Source organism: Podarcis bocagei, assembly GCF_964188305.1.
Source record: "Podarcis bocagei genome assembly, chromosome: 2".
NCBI lineage: Eukaryota > Metazoa > Chordata > Lepidosauria > Squamata > Lacertidae > Podarcis > Podarcis bocagei.
In genome coordinates this window covers 6,143,648-6,163,824 of record NC_138126.1, presented here as the reverse complement: position 1 = coordinate 6,163,824, position 20,177 = coordinate 6,143,648, and the positions used below count along the sequence as shown (strand labels likewise).

At 44.9% G+C, this 20,177-nt stretch overlaps 1 protein-coding gene across 7 annotated transcripts in view; it reads right to left on the bottom strand.

Moving 5' to 3' along the window:
• Positions 1–1,356: 1,356 nt before the first annotated feature.
• LOC308580368 (uncharacterized protein) overlaps positions 1,357–20,177 on the bottom strand; it is a 40,204-nt gene continuing 21,383 nt past the window's right edge. For 6 of the 7 annotated variants that reach the window (XM_081181820.1, XM_081181819.1, XM_081181822.1 and 3 more), the window contains 8 exons: positions 19,022–19,277; positions 16,793–17,112; positions 14,657–14,836; positions 12,230–12,473; positions 9,306–9,628; positions 7,153–7,326; positions 4,480–4,833; positions 1,357–1,790 (listed from right to left, as the gene is read on the bottom strand). In XM_081181820.1, coding sequence (XP_081037946.1) covers positions 1,633–1,790; positions 4,480–4,833; positions 7,153–7,326; positions 9,306–9,628; positions 12,230–12,473; positions 14,657–14,836; positions 16,793–17,112; positions 19,022–19,277 — 2,009 coding nt within the window. In that variant the 3' untranslated portion in view covers positions 1,357–1,632. The remainder of the gene's footprint in view (positions 1,791–4,479; positions 4,834–7,152; positions 7,327–9,305; positions 9,629–12,229; positions 12,474–14,656; positions 14,837–16,792; positions 17,113–19,021; positions 19,278–20,177) is intronic. The other variant, XM_081181823.1, reaches the window with a different exon arrangement.

Here is a 20,177-nt window from a genome sequence, read left to right as displayed (position 1 = left end):
TTCGGTTCTTGCAAAAACCATGTCACAAATATCACAAGGGACGAGGATGGCATCCATCATTGCAGAAAGGAGTCTGAATGGCTGTCTTTCCTCAACCCATAACCTACAAAACTGGAAGTAGACTGAAGCAGGGCAGGAACACGTGATCTGAGACTTGGGAGTGTGCCATCTATCCCCTGAGAGATGATTATTGGCTGCGAGAGTATGTGATTGCTTTTAGTTTTACATAATTTTTCTGTTTTAATTGTTGTGTTTTAGCACTGAAGTGTTTGCCTACCTGGGCTCCTTTGGGAGGGAAGTTAGAAAGGTAATCCTATTATATGTTTTTATATATGCTGGAAGCTGCTCAGAGTGGCTGGGGAAACCCATTCAGATGGGCGGGGGTACAAATAATAAATTATTATTACAGTTGTACCTTGGAAGCCAAATGCCTTGGCTCCTGAATGAATGGTTCCGGTTTTTTAATGGTTTTTTGGGAAGCCCAACGTCCGATGTGGCTTCCAATTGGCTGCAGAAGCTTCCTGCAGCCAATTGGAAGCCACACTTTGGTTTCCAAACGTTTTGGAAGTGGAAAGGACTTCCGGAACAGATTCCGTTTGACTTCCAAGGTACAACTGTATTATTATTATTATTATATTATTATTATTATTATTATTATTTTATTACAGTGGTACCTCTGGTTGCAAACTGGATCCGTTCCGGAGCCCCGTTCGCAACATGAGCAGAACGCAACCCGCAGATGCTGCTTCTGCGCATGCGCGTGATGTCATTTTGAGCGTCTGTGCATGCGCGAGCTGCGAAACCTGGAAGTAACCCTTTCTGGTACAGTGGTGCCCCGCAAGACGAATGCCTCGCAAGACGGAAAACTCGCTAGACGAAAGAGTTTTCCGTTTTGGAGGTGCTTCGCAAAACGAATCTCCTATGGGCTTGCTTCGCAAGACGACAATGTATTGCGAGTTCCTGCTGGTTTTTTCCCCTCCCCCCCCTTTTTCTAAGCCGCTAAGCAGCTGATCCGATCAGCAGATAAGCCGCTAAAAGCCGCTAATAGCGCTAATCTGCTAATCCGTCAATGGGCTTGCTTCGCAAGACGAAAAAACTGCTAGACGAAGAGAATCACAGAACGGATTCTTTTCGTCTTGCGAGGCACCACTGTACTTCCAGATCACTGCGGGACGCAACCTGAAAACGCTCAACCTGAAGCAAATGCAACATGAGGTATGACTGTATTATTATTCCTCTTCATCCCTGCAAGGATGAAGACAGCAGCCCAGGATGGGATCATTCATAATATGCAACCTGGGGATTTGCGCACATGCACACGCACGTGTGCACACACACAAACAGAGAGTGGAACTGTTGGAATGATGTGTATTTTATTAGCACAGGCATTTTGAAACAAGGTGATTGGAAGCAGCAACAGAAAACACAGAAAGGTATCGGCACCTTACACAGATAACAATTCCAAACATAAATGCTCACTCTATGCACAGCTACTAACCTCCCCACCAGTCTCCAGCCCAGAACTCCAAACATGAATGAGAAGACAATTTACACTCTCAAGACCTAGTAAATACAGGGGGAACTATGCCTCATTGCTAGGGAATCTATTTGTGCTCATCAAGTGCTCTACTATCAGTGCTCATGGGTGGGCGGTCCAGGGGCCACAACAGACAGGACTGCATCCATCTTTTTTTCAATCCGTTGCAGCGCCTCCAACATCTCGTCCTTCCATTTTCCTGTCTCGTTCTTTAACGCCTCTGTCTCGTTCTTCAGCTTCTCAATTTCTCCGCCTGTTTTTATTATTATAAAAAACGAGAATAGAAAGACATTTTATTGCTAAAGGCTACCAAGGTGGGAGCTATTGCAACGAGGAACTATGTTGTGAGGAATGCAGTCGGTTCTCCCCTTGTGGGACTTAAGAGAGATCTGTCCCACCCAAGTTACGACTCAGTGGCGCATGGGAGTTTAAGGCTGCATACATGCGCCGCAGCTTTAAATGTAAGGTATGCACACAGATTTAATTCCAGGCCGTGGTGAGTCTGCCGCAGTAATGTAGGATGCTAGGAAAAACTGGAAATACACTAATATTGATTGAATTTTGAAATAGATTTCCTTACGTGCTGCAGATCAGCCTGATGGTATATCCGTAGCATACTTTCTGAACCCAATTTGTTCCAACAAACTTTTCCCGCTGGATGAAAAGTTCTTTCTGCCTTAAATACACATTTTGCATTGCTTTGAAACCACTCTCTGCTAAAAAAACAAAAACAAAAAACCACTCTCTGCTGGGGGTAGGGATTGCTCTGTTTATTTTTTTTCCTTCCCTTAGCAGTTATAATGCTGCAAATCAGCATTGAGATGTGCCATTGTTTTGTTTTATTTATAGACTGCTATCTCCAAAAGATATCAAAGAAGTTTACGGAAAAAATACATAAAACTATAAGCTAAAAAAGTGTGTTAAAAGGACATCAATTAACCGTTCCTGCAGGTGCTTAAAAGCTGGAAAAGAAGGTGCTTGGTGGATTTCTGTTGGCAGAATTTTGCACAATAAAGTACTGGACTAATTACACTAAATTTATTTATACCCCGCCTATTTGGCTGGGTTGCCCCAGCCACTCTGGGCAGCTCCCAGCAGAATATTAAAAACACGATGAAACATTAAAAACTTCCCTAAACAGGGCTGCCTTCAGATATCTTCTAAAAGTCGGATAGTTGTTTATTCCCTTGACATCTGATGGGAGGGCGTTCCACAGGGTGGGCACCACTACCGAGAAGGCCCTCTGCCTGGTTCCCTGTAACTTCGCTTCTCGCAGTGAGGGAACCACCAGAAGGCCCTCAGAGCTGGACCTCAGTGTCCGGGCTAGACGATGGGGTGGAGACACTCCTTCAGAAAACTATTTCTGAAAACTATTTCTAGTTGTTATTTGGTACACCAGAACATAGTAAGAGCCTACTGGATCAGGCCAATGGCCTGTCTAGTCCGGCATCCTGTTCTCACAGCGGCTGACCAAATGTCTGAATGGGAAATCGGCCAGCAGGACTCTTGAACAAGAACATCTCTCTCCTCCTGTGGTTTCCATCAACTGCCATTCAGAAGCATGGCTGCCTTGAGCCATGACTGGTAGCCATCAATGGCCCTCTATGAATTTGTCTAATCCTCTCTTAAAGCCATCTGGGTTGTTGGCCATCATGCCTCCTGAGAATAGTTTAACTGTGTGAAAAAGGACTTCGCTTCATCTGTCCTGAATCTCCCGATACACTCAAACCTTGGCTCCCGAACGGCTCCGTTTTCGAACGTTTGGGCTCCCAAATGCCGAAAAGGTGGAAGTAAACACTTCAGTTTTCAAATGTTTTTCAAAAGCCAAACGTCCGACATGGCTTCCGCTTGAACACAGGTATCTCTTGCAACCAATCGGAAGCCGTGCCTCGGTTTTCAAATGTTTCGGAAGCCGAGTGGGCTTCTGGAACGGATTACGTTCGACAACCGAAGTTTGACTGGATTCGTCTTCCTTGGATGTCTGCGAGTTCCAGTGTTATGAGCGAAGACCCTCAACAACTCGGGGAACGACCGATGATGCTCCTGCAGATGATCTCAACGACCGAGCTGGGACAAAAGGGTTCAGGTGATTCACAAATTAATAATCTATATGGTAATGGTAAAGGTAAAGGACCCCTGGACGGTTAAGTCCAGTCAAAGGCGACTATGGGGTATGGTGCTCATCTCGCTTTCAGGCCGAGGGAGCCAGTGTTTGTCCACACACAACACTGTCAAACCAATAGTTACGTAAATTCAACTAACAAATACACCCACAACGTAACTGGCTGTGTTTAACTAAGTAAATTCTTTATACATCATATAAACATAACTCTTTTCACATTATCTAATTGAATAGAAGCAATTAAGGACCAACATTTAGAACAGGAAATACAAATAGATCTTATATAAGTAATGTCCAAATAGAAGCTTTTGTGTTCCATGTATGTCTTAGCGAATACAAGTGTCAAACATAACAACTTTAAGGAGCAGTACTTGCAAAAGATGAACTTTTCTTTGTAATGTTCCACATCTGCCTTTCCAAAGTATGGTTGCTGTATGCAGCTGCTGTATGCAGGTATCAGACAAAGGATACGAAAGATCTTAACACGTGCCTTTGCAAAATATAGTTGTTGTATGCCGGTGTCAGGCGAAAGAACTTAAACATGACAAGGATTCCCGGAATAATATGCGGTATCTGCTATGTCACTTGTTCCATGTCTTTGATACACAAAATAGGAGTATGCTTGGCTGATGAAGCCTGGCAGGGCGAAACAAGGTATTATTCTGGGAATCCTTGTCACATTTAAGTTCTTTCGTTTGCACGTCTGTGGAACACAAAAGCTTCTATTGCCTTCAGCAAGCCCAAATGGCTCAGTGGTTTAGATCACAGCGCCACCCGCAATGGTTTGAATGGGAAAGCTTAGTTCAATAACTTGACTTACTCATTGAGGAACAGGTGGGACATTGTTGGCTGATATACCACTGCTTCACATGCCTCTCTGTGGCAGATGCTGATCTGCTACTTGCAGTTGTCGTGAGAAGACCACTGCTACGAGCTGCTTCCGCAAGTCCTTGAGGAGGGTACCCCAAAACAGTTTCATCTGCATCTTCCACCTCCTCCTTTATCTCTTTGAACTCAATCTGCTCTTCTGGAAGAGAAGGGGCTTGCTGGTGGTGGAAGGGAGGAGAAGGAGGAGTTCCTGGAGGTTCCTCTTCAGAAGTCGGGGTCATAGGCTCGTCCTGCTCCCATCCTTCGTTCTCTTCTCTGCATCTGGTCACCCTCCTTGCAACTTCAACTACAGGAACATACGGAGGTGGTGTTAATTAAAAACTACAACTAATCCAGAATGCTGCAGCTAGACTGGTGAAAGACCTACACGTTTCCAAGCACAATTCAAAGTGTGCTGACCTCTAAAGCCCTAAACGGCCTCAGTCCAGTATACCTGAAGGAGTGTCTCCATCCCCATCGTCCAACCCCGACACTGAGGTCCAGCTCTGAGGGCCTTCTGGTGGTTCCCTCACTGCGAGAAGTGAAGCTACAGGGAACCAGGCAGAGGGCCTTCTTGGTAGTGGCACCCACCTGCCCTGTGGAACGCCCTCCCACCAGATGTCAAAGAGATAAACAACTACCAGACTTTTAGAAGACATCTGAAGGCAGCCCTGTTTAGGGAAGTTTGTAACATTTAATAGGTTATTGTATTTTAGTGTTCTGTTGGAAGCTGCCCAGAGTGGCTGGGGAAACCCAGCCAGATGGGCGGGGTATAAATAATAAATTATTATTATTATAAAAATGGTATCTAAGATACAGCGCATAAAAATGTAGAAAGAGCTTGCTGGATCACGCCAATGGCCCATCTAGTCTAGCTTCCTGGTCTCACAGTGGCCAACCACTCTTCTCCATGAATTTGGCTAATCTGCCTTTAAAGCCATCTAGGGTTGGTGGCCACTCTTGCCTCTTGTGGCCGTGAGTTCCATAGTTTAACTATGTACTGCACAACGGACTTTCTTTTATGTGTCCTGTACGTTCCAATGTTCTGCTTCTTTGAACGTGCACTACCTCCGTCATGATATACACATTATTATAATCTTTATATTATTTATAATTCATATGACGTGTAAGCTTCACCAAATGTTTTGTTCTGTGAACAGCAGGAGAAAATCTAATTTTCTTGGAAAATAAATCAGCACAGGGCCGTTCCAGATTTTCTTTTGTACCGCTGTTCTTTTTAAAAATCCAACAAACAATTAGTTATTGGTTTTTAAACAAATACAATAACCATTAAACACTTATCCAGCAGTACATCTAATGGTGTTTGTTTTATCCATTGTCTCTAGACATGCACTTACAGATTCAATATTCAGGCATATTACTTATTGTAACCTCTCCACTGAGAATACTGAGCGGTTGGTAGCAGGAGGTCTTGATTTTGGTCATTAACATGGTTAAAGAAAGGGGTCCACGTTTATTCGAAGGTGTCTCTGTTTGTTTTGCCTTTAACTGCTTGTACCACTGTTCTTATAATAAAACCTTAATGGATTTTAGAAAACAGAAATAAAAGAACACAAAATATTGGAAAAGCAAAAGCTGTTAAAATGACAAAAGATCAGTATTTTTTCCTCCCTCTCTCCTAACACTACAACTTGTGGGCATTTCTGGTGCAGCAGACCCTTCCTATGTCCTTAAGATATAAAGTACCTAGTCATAAAAGATGCTTTCCATTTAAAAACGCACACATAAAAACTCCTCACTACTATCTTATCAGCCAAGGGCCCGCTTTCTGACCACTGTCCGGATCAAAGCTGGAATATTTTGTATGAAAATGCAGTCTATGAAACATTTTAAATATACAGAAATATATAGAAACCTTTTCTGTTCTTTTTGTGAGTTTGTATTTGTATGAATTTAAGTGTTAATATGTTATTGTGTGGCGCTGTGGGTTAAACCACAGAGCCTAGGACTTGCCGATCAGAAGGTTGGCAGTTCGAATCCCCTCAACGGGGTGAGCTCCCGTTGCTCGGTCCCTGCTCCTGCCAACCTAGCAGTTCGAAAGCACATCAAAGTGCAAGTAGATAAATAGGTACCACTCCGGCGGGAAGGTAAACGGCGTTTCCGTGTGCTGCTCTGGTTCGCCAGAAGCGGCTTAGTCCTGCTGGCCACATGACCTGGAAGCTGTATGCTGGCTCCCTCGGCCAATAAAGCGAGATGAGCACCGCAACCCCAGAGTTGTCCGCTACTGGACCTAATGGTCAGGGGTCCCTTTACCTTTTTACTATCTTATCAGTCAAGGGGCCGCTTTCTGACCACTGTCCGGATCAAAGCTGGAATATTTTGTATGAAAATGCAGTCTATGAAACATTTTAAATATACAGAAATATATAGAAACCTTTTCTGTTCTTTTTGTGAGTTTGTATGAATTTAAGTGTTAATATGTTATTGCATTTACGTAGAAGACGTGTATAATGCTTTATATCTCTTTGCCCCTTTTCTTTCTTCTCTTTCCTTTTCAAATGTTGTTATGTATATATGTTTTTAATCGAAACCAATAAAGATTATTAAAATGGTTTGTTTTTTAAAAAATATAAATAAATAAATAAACCGCTTGGCTCCTGAGTACCTAAAGGAGCAACTCCGCCAGTATCGACCACCTTGGGCCCTACAACTGGCAGGGGAGGCCTGGTTGGCAGTGCCCCTTCTGGCTGCTGCCCGGCGGCTGCTGGTTTGTGGCAGGGCCTTATCGGCGGTGGCTCCCCATTTGTGGAATCGTTGTCGGTCTCTGATGCATCCACCGCTGAAACGGAGAGAGAAACCGACATGAGTGGCACAGGGGGAATAGGAAGGGACCGTCCAATCAGTATAGAGCAGGGGTGGCTAACCTCAAAGCTTTCCAGAAAAAGTGTTTTGGGGGAAGGGGGAGAGACTGTACCCCCCCCCTGTGGTGAGTACCTCATATTGAGTACCAGCACCCTTTCCCCCACCCCAGAGAAAAGCACTACAGTGATACCTCTGGTTAAGAACTTAATTCGTTCTGGAGGTCCGTTCTTAACCTGAAACCGTTCTTAACCTGAGGTACCACTTTAGCTAATGGGGCCTCGCGCTGCTGCTGTGGCGAAATCTCTGTTCTCATCCTGAGCCAAAGTTCTTAACCTGAGGTACTATTTCTTGGTTAGCGGAGTCTGTAACCTGAAGTGCCTGTAACCTGAAGCGTCTGTAACCCGAGGTACCACTGTACATGGAAAGCCACCAGGTTGTCGAAGGTGGATCTACAGTGGTACCTCGGGTTACAGACGCTTCAGGTTACAGACACTTCAGGTTACAAACTCCACTAACCCAGAAATAGTACCTCGGGTTAAGTACTTAATTCGTTCTGGAGGTCTGTTCTTAACCTGAAACTGTTCTTAACCTGAGGTACCACTTTAGCTAATGCGGCCTCCTGCTGCTGCTGCACTGCCGGCACGCAATTTCTGTTCTCATCCTGAAGCAAAGTTCTTAACCCAAGGAACTACTTCTGGGTTAGTGGAGTATGTAACCTGAATGTCTGTAACCTGAAGCGTCTGTAACCTGAGGTACCACTGTACCTCACGTTAAGAACTTTGCTTCAGGATGAGAACAGAAATCGTGCTCCGGCGGTGCGGCGGCAGCGGGAGCCCCCATTATCTAAAGTGGTACCTCAGGTTAAGAACAGTTTCAGGTTAAGAACGGACCTCCGGAACGAATTAAGTTCTTAACCAGATGTGGCCACGAGAGTTTTAATAGCACAAGGATGGAAGACTGAAGAAACCCCAACTAAAGAATCACGGCAAGAAAAATTGATGGACTATGCAGAACTGGCAAAACTGACATATAAGCTATGGCACAAGGATAACTGTGACTTTAAAGATGAATGGGAACCCTTTACAAAGTATCTGAAGACACAACAAAGCAAACTGGACTCCTTGGCTGGCTTTGAATAAACATTCACAAACTTTTTATTGACAATAATCAGCTAAATAGTTTGAGGATCTATATAACTGTGTAACATGCAGAAAACAACATTCTTAGAGAAATCAAAGACTGGAACTGAGGGAAGTCTGGGGGTGGGGGTGGGTGGGTTTTGTGTGGGAGGGTGGGGCAGAGGGAGGAAAAAGGGGGGGGACTAAGGATGATATGAGGGACGCAGGTGGCGCTGTGGGTAAAAGCCTCAGCGCCTAGGGCTTGCCGATCGAAAGGTCGGCGGTTCGAATCCCTGCGGCGGGGTGTGCTCCCGTCGTTCGGTCCCAGCGCCTGCCAACCTAGCAGTTCGAAAGCACCCCCGGGTGCAAGTAGATAAATAGGGACCGCTTACAAGCGGGAAGGTAAACGGTGTTTCCGTGTGCGGCTCTGGTTCCCCAGAGCAGCGATGTCACGCTGGCCACGTGACCCGGAAGTGTCTTCGGACAGCGCTGGCCCACGGCCTCTTGAGTGAGATGGGCGCACAACCCTAGAGTCTGGCAAGACTGGCCCGTATGGGCAGGGGTACCTTTACCTTTACCTTTAAGGATGATATGTTTCTGGATAATATATTTTTTTTAATTTTAAATAAAAAAGTTTAAAAAACAAAACAAAAAAAACAAAACAAAAATTCTTAACCAGATGTGCCACTGTATTTTGAAGAGCCAATTAATAAAAAGTGCCTTGCAGCAGCCTTCTCTAGCTTTATGTACTCAACCCAGCAAAGTCAAGATACTGGAATTATAATCTGAAAAAAAAACCAGAAGACCTGCAAATCAGAAGGTTTCTTTTAAAACATACCTGGCTTTCTGTGCTCCCCAAAAGGTGGTTTCCCAGCTGCAATCCAAACCGAAGTCACTTCCTTGTAGAAGGGAGGCGGGTTCTTGACTCTGACCTGTCCGCAGGCCGCCTCGATGCCCTGATTGAAAAAGTCAATCTTCAAGCGCTTCCACTTGTCGCGGAGCTGGCAGGTGGATCTGGAGTATCCCAGAGAGATCATTTCATCCTGCAGGGCTTTCCAGTGCTTCTCGTCCACAGCCGGGCTGCTGCTGCTCATAAACGCCTTGATGCCGGGGCTACGGGCGATTATAGAGAGCATCTTTTGGGTTTCGTCTCCGGTCCATCTAGGACGACAACATGCAAGAGTCAAAGAAGTGTATTGGCACTATAAAATGACACTATAAGATGACTTCTCTCTCCCTCTAGCAAAACGACCGTATTTTTCGCTCCATAAGACGCACCTTTTCCTTCCTAAAAAGTAAGGGGAAATGTGTGCGTGTCTTATGGAGCGAATGCAGGCGGGAGGCTCTGTCAGCGCTCTCTTTAAAGAGCCGCGTGGAGCATGTGTGCGGCCCTTGGGGGCTTTTCCCCGAGGAGGGAGAAGGGCAGCTCCGCGCGGGTCTCTAAAGGGAGCACAGCTCTTGGGGGCTTTTCTGGGAGGTGGGGGAAGGGACTGACGGGCTGCCCTTCTCCCCCCTCAGGGAAAAGCCCCCCAGAGCCGCACACACACTCCGTGTGCTCTTTAAAGGGAGCACGGCTCTTGGGTCTTGGGGCAGCTTTCCTCCCGCTGCCCTGAAGAGGCTTCGCGCGGCTATCCTCTGGGATCCAGAATATATTTTTTCTTGTTTCCCTCCTCCAAAAACTAGGTGCGTCTTATGGTCTGGTGCGTCTCATAGAGCGAAAAATACGGTAGTTGGTTTGGGGAATTTGGCTGGTTAACGTAAGAACATAAGATGAGCCTATTGGATCAGGCCAATGGCCGACCTAGCTCAGCATTTTGGTTTCATGGTGGTCATCCAAATATCTTTGGGAATCCCACAGGTAGCATTTGAGCATAAGAACACTCTGTCCTCCTGTGGTTTCCAGAAACTGTGATTCAGAGGCAGAGTTGAGTCACCATGCCTAGCAGCCATTAAGAGCCCTCTCCTTCATGAATTTGTCTAATCCTCTTCTGTTCCACAGTTTATGTGCTGTGTGAAGAGCACTTTATCTACCCTGCGTCTTCCAACATAACGCCTTTGCTTTCCCCTCAGAAACCAACACAGTATATGTTATATAAATGATAACTGTAACGTCGTCTTCTTCTTCTTCTTCTTCTTCTTCTTTTTCTTCATCATCATCATCTTCTTCTTCTTCTCATCATCATCATCATCATCATCATCAACATCAACAACAACAACTTTTAGAGGACATCTGAAGTCAGCCCTGTATCAGGAATGTTTTACATTTTATTATTATCATTTTGCTAGCCAGATGGGCGGGGTATTTGTTGCTGTTGTTGTTGACCTATATCCCTGCTCACTAAATAGGGCTGGGAGAGACCCTACTTCAAATAATACTAATACTAATACGCCCAACCTGTGGAACGCCCTCCCATCAGATGTCAAGGAAATAAACAACTATCTAACTTTTAGAAGACATCTGAAGGCAGCCTTGTTTAGGGAAGTTTTTAATGTTTTATTGTGTTTTTAATATTCCGTTGGGAGCCGCCCAGAGTGGCTGGGGAAACGCATAATGAATTATGATGATGATGATGATTGTTGTTAATATGTATTGTTTATATCCTGCCCATCTGGCTGGGTTGCCCCAGCCATAATAAACACAATAAAACACTAAACATTAAAAAAACCTCCCTGTACGGGGCTGCCTTCAGATGTCTTCTAAAAGTTGTGTAGTCCTTTATCTCCTTGACATCCGATGGGAGGGCACCCCACACGGGGTGGTGCCTATTCTCAAACTTTGGAGAGCTACAGCCAGTCAGTGTTGAGCAGGGATGGCTAAGCTATTTCCCTCCCACTGAGGTTGGACTCCAGTTCCCCTCAGTCTCACCTGCCATGGCCAATAAGTTCCATAATACTTGGAGTTGCAGTCCAACAGCTGGAGGGCCACATATCTGCCCCCCACCCCGGTGTGCGCAGCACCAAGATCAACCAACAGTTATGAGAGCGACCTGTGTTAAAAACGCATTTGTTCATCCCAAGACTTGCATAGCGTAGGGTATGAAGGGGGTGAGTGGGTGTTTGTGAGAGCGCTGGGCTAATATTGACGTTCCTTCATTGTGAAATTACCTTTGAGATACAGTGGTACCTCAGGTTACATACACTTCAGGTTACAGACTCCGCTAACCCAGAAATAGTGCTTCAGGTTAAGAACTTTGCTTCAGGATGAGAACAGAAATTGTGCAGTGGCAGCACAGCGGCAGCAGGAGGCCCCATCAGCTTAAGTGGTGCTTCAGGTTAAGAACAGTTTCAGGTTAAGAACGGGCCTCCGGAACGAATTAAGTACTTAACCCGAGGTACCACTGTACTTCATGCAAAGCAGTTCCTAAATGGAATTGCAGAGGAGGGTCATGCAGACGATAGCATCCCACATGCAGAAACACAGGCGGATTTGTGCACGCACTGCAAAGGGGGACATTCATGTTTTTTTAGTCTTGGGTGTATTTATTAAATATGGAGGGGGATTTTTTTTGCCTATGCTTCCTCGATTATTATTGTTTTGTAAACCCCACCCCCTGCCCAACAATGAGCAGCTTTATCTGAGAGGTGACAACGCTCGAGAAAATCCTAACCCCCAAATTTCTATAAGAGCCTTTCAGAAACAGATTCCTTGCAGAAGAAAGTGGGTTGCCTTGACCTGAAGCTCTTTCCACACTCCAGACACATTTCCTTCTCCCCATAGCTGGGTTTCCGTATAGATATCAACCAGTTGTACTTGCAAATCACCTTTTCCAGCAGGCAGGACACTCTTCCCCTTCCTCCGCGTTTTGTGGTGCTTGGTCTCGCGCGCGGCCTGCGATTCCGGAGAAGTTGCCACACACATGAGCAGAACTCTCGTTGCTTCTGTTTCCTTCCCGCTTCTTTGTTTCATCTTGATCCCAGTCGTCCTCCTCTGTGTGTGGGCAGCTAGCGCAGTCCTCATACACCGGATGGGCTTGGCATTCGTTGTCCGTCTCCCAAACATCCCCTCCTGAAAGAGAGAGGAGACAAACGTGTCTGCTGCGATTATCTATTTATCTACCACTTCCTACGGGGCATATCAAAGCAATGTCACAATGTAAACATTGGTTTAACAAATTAAGATGGACATTAAAGGACTATTTAAGAAAATGTTATAGTTTGATGCGAGCAAGATTTGAAACATAAGCAACAGAAGGAACTGGAGAACACAGTTTTGATGTATTGGTGCAAGACAGAGGTTTTCAACCTTTTTGAGTCCATAGCTCCCTTGGCCAATTTCCTTCTTTCTGCGGCACCCCTGTGGGGCTCAGAAACCCAGTTATGCCCCCCCCCCTTGCCGGCAGCCCCTCACCTCTTTTCAAACACCCTCCCTTGTGTATTGTTCCCTCAGCCACCCGCTCTGAGACCCCACAGCTAATTCTCCTCTGACCTCGTCACTGGCCCAAGTAGGACCAATTTAGTCAGCTAGCCCTGGGGATTATCTAATTGATTTTTGATTTTTGATTTTTATTGTTATTCGTGTTTTTATACTGTTTTTTATGCTGCTTTTATAATTCAATGTTTTAAGGTGCTTTAAATTTGTTGTTAGCCGCCCTGAGCCTGGTTTTTGAACCGGGAAGGGCGGGGTATAAATTTTTTTATTATTATTATTATTATTATTATTATTATTATTATTATTATTATTATTATTCTCCCCTCTCCTTGGGAGTCCTCTGGGCAGCTGCCGCCACCACTCTTGGTCTCTGGGCTGCCCCCCTGCTCCAAAGAGAGGTGTCTCCTCATGTCACCCCCCGCCCCAGCGGCCTGGGAAGAAGATGCCCCCAGCCTTAGTGGCCCAACGGAGACTGGCCAAAGGTGAGTATGAGGCCAGCACCTTACTCACCTTGGGAGGCAGCAGTAGTAGCAGCAACAGTGGGCACCGCCAGGCCTGCGTGGTGGAAAGGCTCCCCTCTGGCACTGGGCACTCAGCTCCCAGGCAGGCATTACACACAGCAAGCGCAAGTAAGGCTAGCAAAGCACCCGCCTGCCTGCCTGGTCCCACACCTGTCTGTCCATCCCCAACAGCAAGGGCTGGCTGGGAGCTGTGTGCCCTTGTTCACTTGCTTGCTTACTCTGAGGCTGCCTCAGCTCATGGCACCTAGCACCTCCTGGCCAGATCCAGAGGTAACATTTGCCTGCGGAGCTTGTAGCCAGGGCTGCTGCCACAAACAGCTGTGCAAGCCTTTGGGAGGCAGAAACACAGGAGGGCATCAAAAGAGGGAAGGAAGGAAGGAAGGAAGCGGCGGGTGTTGCCCAAGGCACCCCTGACCATCCTCCAAGGCACCCCAGGGTGCCAGGGCACACTGGTTGTAAAGAAATAGAAGGTACTGTGCAGCAGAAGGGGCGGGGATTAAAATACCATGGGAAGTTGGGAAAATACAAATCTTCTATGTATGGAAGTACATAGGTTAAACTTTTGAAAATTCAATAAAAATTTACAACAGCAGCAGCAGCAGCAGCATCAACATCAAACCAGTTTGTTATTCCACGAAAGACTAAAAAAGCAAGTAGGAAACGTAAGAACACGGTCAGGGAAAAAAACAATGCTGTCCAGGGTTGTAAAGACTCTGGAGAGAATAATTGGGTGCACTCTTCCCACCTTGGATCAAATCTATGCTTCCAGGTGCCATAAGAAAGCTGCAGAGATAGCGCAGGATAGTGCGCACCCCAGAAATGATCTCTTTCAGCTTCTGCCTTCTGGAAGAAGGTCCAGGGTTATAAAGACTAGGACTAGCTGCCTGGGAAACAGTTTCTATCCAAATGCGGTTTTGGTTTTATAGCAGTGCAAGGTAAGTCTCTGTGGGAGTATATTGTATTTAATTATGGGGTATCAGGGTTTTTAGGGGGCTAAACAGGCTGGAATAGCTGGGATAGCAGGCTTGTTGGTTTTTGAATGTCTGATGTAGATTTTTTTCAATTTCTTTGTTGTGTATGGGACAATGAGAATAAAGATTATTGTATCATAACAGAACAGTGGGAATTCCAGAATAATTGCAGACTACCACTTCTACTGGTGTGTTTGATGCTTTTATTGTTGTTACCACAGCACTGTCTTTTTAGATTGCATTACGCCGGATGGCATTTTACACAAAAAGGCAGCCTGCAAACATTTAAGCAAAACGCATAAATAAATATGGCTTGGGAATGGCGTACCTAAAGGAGCGACTCCGCCGGTATCAACCACCTCGGGTCCCACGATCTGCAGGGGAAGCCTGGTGGCTGGTGCCTCTTTGGGCTGCTGCTTAGTGGTCGCTGGCCTGTCGCAGGGCCTTATTGGGGGTAGCTCCCCATTTGTGGAATTGCTTTCGTTGTCCGTCTCGCACACATCCACCACTGAAATTGAGAGAGAAACCGAAATGAGTGGAAACGCGGTTGGAGGCCTTAAGGCTTTCTGAATACTGGTTTCTGGAAACCGGGGAAAGTGCTCTTGGTGGGCTAAAGCCTGGTATAGATAGATCTTCGCATGGAGCAGGTGATGGTCTTCTTTCTACATCACCTTTGCTATCTGGCTTTCCTCAATGTTGTTATAGAAATCGGACAGTGAGAAATGTTCAAACATACATAGCTTACAGGCCTTCAAAGTAAACCCCCTTAGATACAATGCACCGTTGACGTTTGTAGAACTGTTGGAAACTTCTGGCGAAGTCCTCTTTCCATACTGCTTTCAGTTCCCTCTTCACAGCAGCTTAGACGTGTGAAATGTTGGAAAATCTGTGCCCTTTCAGTGCAGATTTCAGTTTTGGAAAAAGAAATAAATCTGGTGGGGCCAGATCGGGAGAATATGGAGGGTGGGACAACCCAGTAAACTCAGTAACTGTTTCACACGGAATATGCAATTCTTCCGCCATCATTTGGATGGGCAAACGCCAATCCCACATCAATAACTCACAAACTCTGTCAACATTTGCTGCTTGTCGATGGTCTGCCAGAATGAGGGTCATCTTCGATGGTTTGCCGCCCTTCATGGAAAGGCTTAAACCACTCATACGCTGGCTTTTGACTTACAGTTTCATCTCTGTACACAATTGTGAGCATTTCATGGGTTTCCGATGCCGATTGTATGTTCGAATATTTCTCGCTGTCCGATTTCTGTGACCGTTCACCAAACTTTCCAATCGCATCTTGTATTTCAGTGTTGTTATATCTATTGAACTACTACAACTCCCATCGACCCCAGATTGGCGAAGTCTGCCCTAGATAAACCACCTGGATCATGAGGATCATAGAATTGGACCTGGAAGGGACCCCAAGGGTCATCTAGTCCAACCCTCTGCAATGCATGAACCACAACTAAAGTTCTGTAGTCTTGTAGGAGCTTATAGGCTTGCGGGGGGGGGGGGGGAGGCGGAATGCTGGAATGAGAAATATGGGGGAAAACTACACTGGGCCAAGGATTTTGGGTATAACATACAGTTAAAAGACTGGGGAAAACTGTGGAAAGAAGGATTAAAATTTACAGCATGCAATGCCTTGAAAGAAAATGTGATGAAAATGATGTACAGATGGTATATTACACCAGTGAAATTAGCTAAAATGTAGAAAACAAGTAATAAATGTTGGAAATGTAAAGAAAAAGAAGGATCATTTTATCACATGTGGTGGGAATGTAAGAAAGTGAAAAGCCTCCGGGAAATGATATATAATGAGATGAAAAAGATGTTGAAATACACATTTATAAAAAAACCAGAAGCATTTTTACTTGGCATTGTAGGGGAGGATATTAACAGACAGGATAGTAAATTGTTTTTATATGCAACAATGGCAGCAGCAAGAGTACTATTGGCACAGAAATGGAAACAGGAAGAACTACCGACGAAAGAAGAATGGCAGACGAAATTAATGGACTATGCAGAATTAGACAAGATGACAGGAAGGATTCGAAACCTGCTGGACCAGAGATTCTCAGAGGACTGGAATAAATACTTCAACTATTTGAAAAGCAATTGTGATAAACAGATTACGCTAGTAGGACTGCAAGAAGCCCTGTAAGTAGGACTATGCGAAATATTGCAGAGAAGATTATGAAGAGAATTATTAGTTAAGGATTATTAAAAGTAATAAGGAAATTAATGGAATGTAGATTAAGTGATAAAGATTGAAAAATCTTCAGATGTGGTTGATGGAAGTCCAAAACACTGTATAAGATAAGAAAATATGTTATATTATTGGAAATTATATGTAAAAATCAATAAAAATATAATAAAAAAGAGAGAAATATGGGGGGGGGGAAATGACACCCAGAAACAGAATATCCTGCAAATAGTAAGGATTTTCCTTAAAAAAACCTACCAGGCTTTCTGCGTTCCCCGAAAGGCGGCTTCCCTGCCGCGATCCAGATCGCAGTTAATTCCTTGTAGAAGGCAGGAGGATGTTTGACTCGAATGTGTCCACACGCTGCCTTGATTCCCCGATTGAAAAAGTCGATCTTCAGGCGCTTCCACTTTGCACGGAGCTGGCAGGTGGATCTCGAGTATCCCAGGGCATGCATGCTGTCCTGCAAGGACTTCCAGTACTTCTCGTTGGTAGCCGTGCTACTGCTCATAAACACCTTGGTGCCGGCGCTCTGAGCTATTATAGAGAGCATCTTTTGGGTTTCATCTCTGGTCCACCTACGGCAACGTGCAAGAGTGAGGCATTGTATACAGCGAGGCAGCAGGAAAAGCTCTCTCTCTCTCCCTAACAAAACTAGCTGGATTGACTGTATGGGACTGGCAGAAATGACTAGCAGAATCCGTGACCAGGGAGAAGAGTCGGCAGAAGAAGACTGGAAAAAATTTAAGGACTATTTACAAAAATATTGTAAAATTAAGGAATGTTGAATGATGTTGGATTGAAATTAAGTGGTTTCAAGCTGTAATTATGATAAAATGGTTTTCTTTTTGTAAGCAAGAATTTAAAGTTATAATAATCTAAGATGTTGGAGAGAAAATAAGGTGTTTCTTTTTTCTTTTTAAGCTGTAATGCTTTGAGATAAGGATTTGCTGTATAAATAACTTGAACTGGATATACAAGAAGGGGAGGTATGAGGAGGTCCGGGAAATGTTATGAGAAAATAAGTTGTGAAATTTATGTGTTTTTAATGTTTTTATGTTTGCTTTTTTCTTTTTGTTTGTAAAAAATTGGAAAATCTAATAAATATTTTTTTTTAAAAAAACCAACTAGCTGGTTTGAGGAGTCCAGTTGGATGTTGTTGTTGTTAACTGAATTTATATACCGCCCAAAACCCGGAGGTCTCAGGGCAGTTCAGAGAACAAATTCAAAATATAAAACCACATAATATATACAGTTGTACATTGGAAGTCGAACAGAATCTGTTCCGGAAGTGTGTTTGACTTCCAAAACGTTCGAAAACCAAAGTGCGGCTTCTGATTGGCTGCAGGAAGCCAATTGTGCACAGAACAATTTATTAAGCCATTTAAGATGTACATATGGACTCTCGCGGGTGGCGCTGTGGGTTAAACCACAGAGCCTAGGGCTTGCCGATCAGAAGGTCGGTGGTTCGAATCTCCACGATGGGGTGAGCTCCCGTTGCTCGGTCCCTGCTCCTGCCAACCTAGCAGTTCGAAAGCATGTCCAAGTGCAAGTAGATAAATAGGTACCACTCTGGCAGGAAGGTAAACGGCGTTTCGTGCGCTGCTCTGGTTCGCCAGAAGCGGCTTAGTCATGCTGGCCACATGACCCGGAAGCTGTATGCTGGCTCCCTCGGCCAATAAAGCGAGATGAGCGTCGCAACCCCAGAGTTGGCCACGACTGGACCTAATGGTCAGGGGTCCCTTTACCTTTATGGACTCTCCTTAAGGGCAGGGAGATGTGAACTCCTGCCCTCCCAGACTCCTTCTCAAAGATCTTGTAGCTGAGCCAGCATCCTTTCAGTTCAGCCACAAAAGAAGGGCTTTATACAGGATATAGTTAGTTTAAGGTGTTGCTCTGTTGTGATTCTCTGCAGCAGATTAGCTTAGCCAGGTGCCTTAGATCTGAGCCTGGCGCACTAGACAATTTTTCTTGAGTTACAAAAAAACCAAACAACTCCCCTTCCCCCCCTGGACATTTTGCCAAATTTTTAAAAATCTGCCCCGAAAGAAATTTTAATCCTGGAAAAAGAGGGAAAATGGCAACCAGATCTGGAAAAGAGGACATGTCCTGGAAAAAGAGGACATATGGCAACCCTAACTGAGAGGGTCCCTTGGAGCTCGCCATAGACAGAAGGAGGGGACTGACACAGAGGGCGAGAGAAGGGGGAGTTACAAGCCAATTCTCAACCTGTGGGTCCCCAGATGTTGTTGGTCTACAACTCCCATCACCCCTCGCTAGCAAGGCCAGAGCTCAGGGATGATGGGAGTTGTAGTCCAACAACATCTGGGGCCCCACAGGTTGAGGAACTGCTGATTTAGACAGAAACAACCTTCAGAAGTCTCTCTGTGTTGTTTGTTCTCTAATCTGCAAATGGCCTGTTCTCTTTGTTGGCTCCCTGTCAAAGGTTTTCCCTATGGGTATCAACGTGCTGATTTACAAGCAAACCTTTTCCCACAGGCAGGGCACTCTTTCCTTCCATCTCTCCGAAGGTTGCTTTGGGCTCGTAACTGCGCCGCAATTTCACATAAGTTGCCGTCTGGGCACGAAAGGGGCTCATGACTCCTCTCACTGTTTTTACTTCCCTCCTGCTTCTTCAATCCATCCTGATTCCACGCGTCGTCCTCTGTGTCGGGACACTTATTGCCTTCCCCAAACACTGGGTGTGCTTTGGTTTCGTTGTCTGTCTCCCAGACATCCCCTCCTGAAAAATCAAAGAGAAAATGTGAAGATTATGTCAGTTTGTATTTCTTGGTGCAGAAAGTAGTGATCTGATGTGTAGAGATCTTTTCTATTCTAATTCATACAAGGAGGTTCTGGAAGATTCTCTGTGTGAAAGAAACTTCATGATGTTTGGGTTATTCCTTCAGAGAAGCTGGCTTAAACTGGGTCTGTTATTTCTTTCAGAAAAGGTCATGCTGGCTATAATGATAAGGCCAGAAAGAACCTGGGTTGTACATTTTCTCGTTCTCTCTCTTTTCCTTCTGGTGTGGAACGCTAAGTATGCTTAGTGTTAAGGTTTAGTTTTATAAGAAGTTATTGTAAGTTTAAGTTAATTCTGCTGCAACTGGATTTCTTATGTACAGCGCCAATCCTGAATGTATTGGATTTGTGACCATTATCCTTGTTTGCCTTCAGTAGCAGTAAAGCTCTGCTGGATGAAATATAATTTTTTGGAATCCTGCAAGTTTTTACTCTGCTAACTATACATTGGAATCTGCTTTGGATCATCATTGAGTAGAATTTCAATGATAGATTACTCTTATGATTATCATAGAGATAACAACAGAGACTCCATCTCCTCAGAATATTGTGAAAGAACAATGTCAAGCAACATCTGATGATCTCCTTCTACCGGACAACAACAGAAAGTGTCCCTTCATACTGCATCATGGTGTGGTACCCTGGTTTGACATCAACTGATAGGAAGTGCCTACGGAGGGTGGTGAATACAGCACAAGACATTATGGGCTGTCCCGTGAATCCACTGGATGAAATAGCGGAAGAACGTTGCCTCAGGACAGTGAGGAAAATTCTCAGGGATGATTCACACCCTGGCCCGCACTTTCTTGATCTCTTGCCTTCAGGCAGAAGATATAGAAGC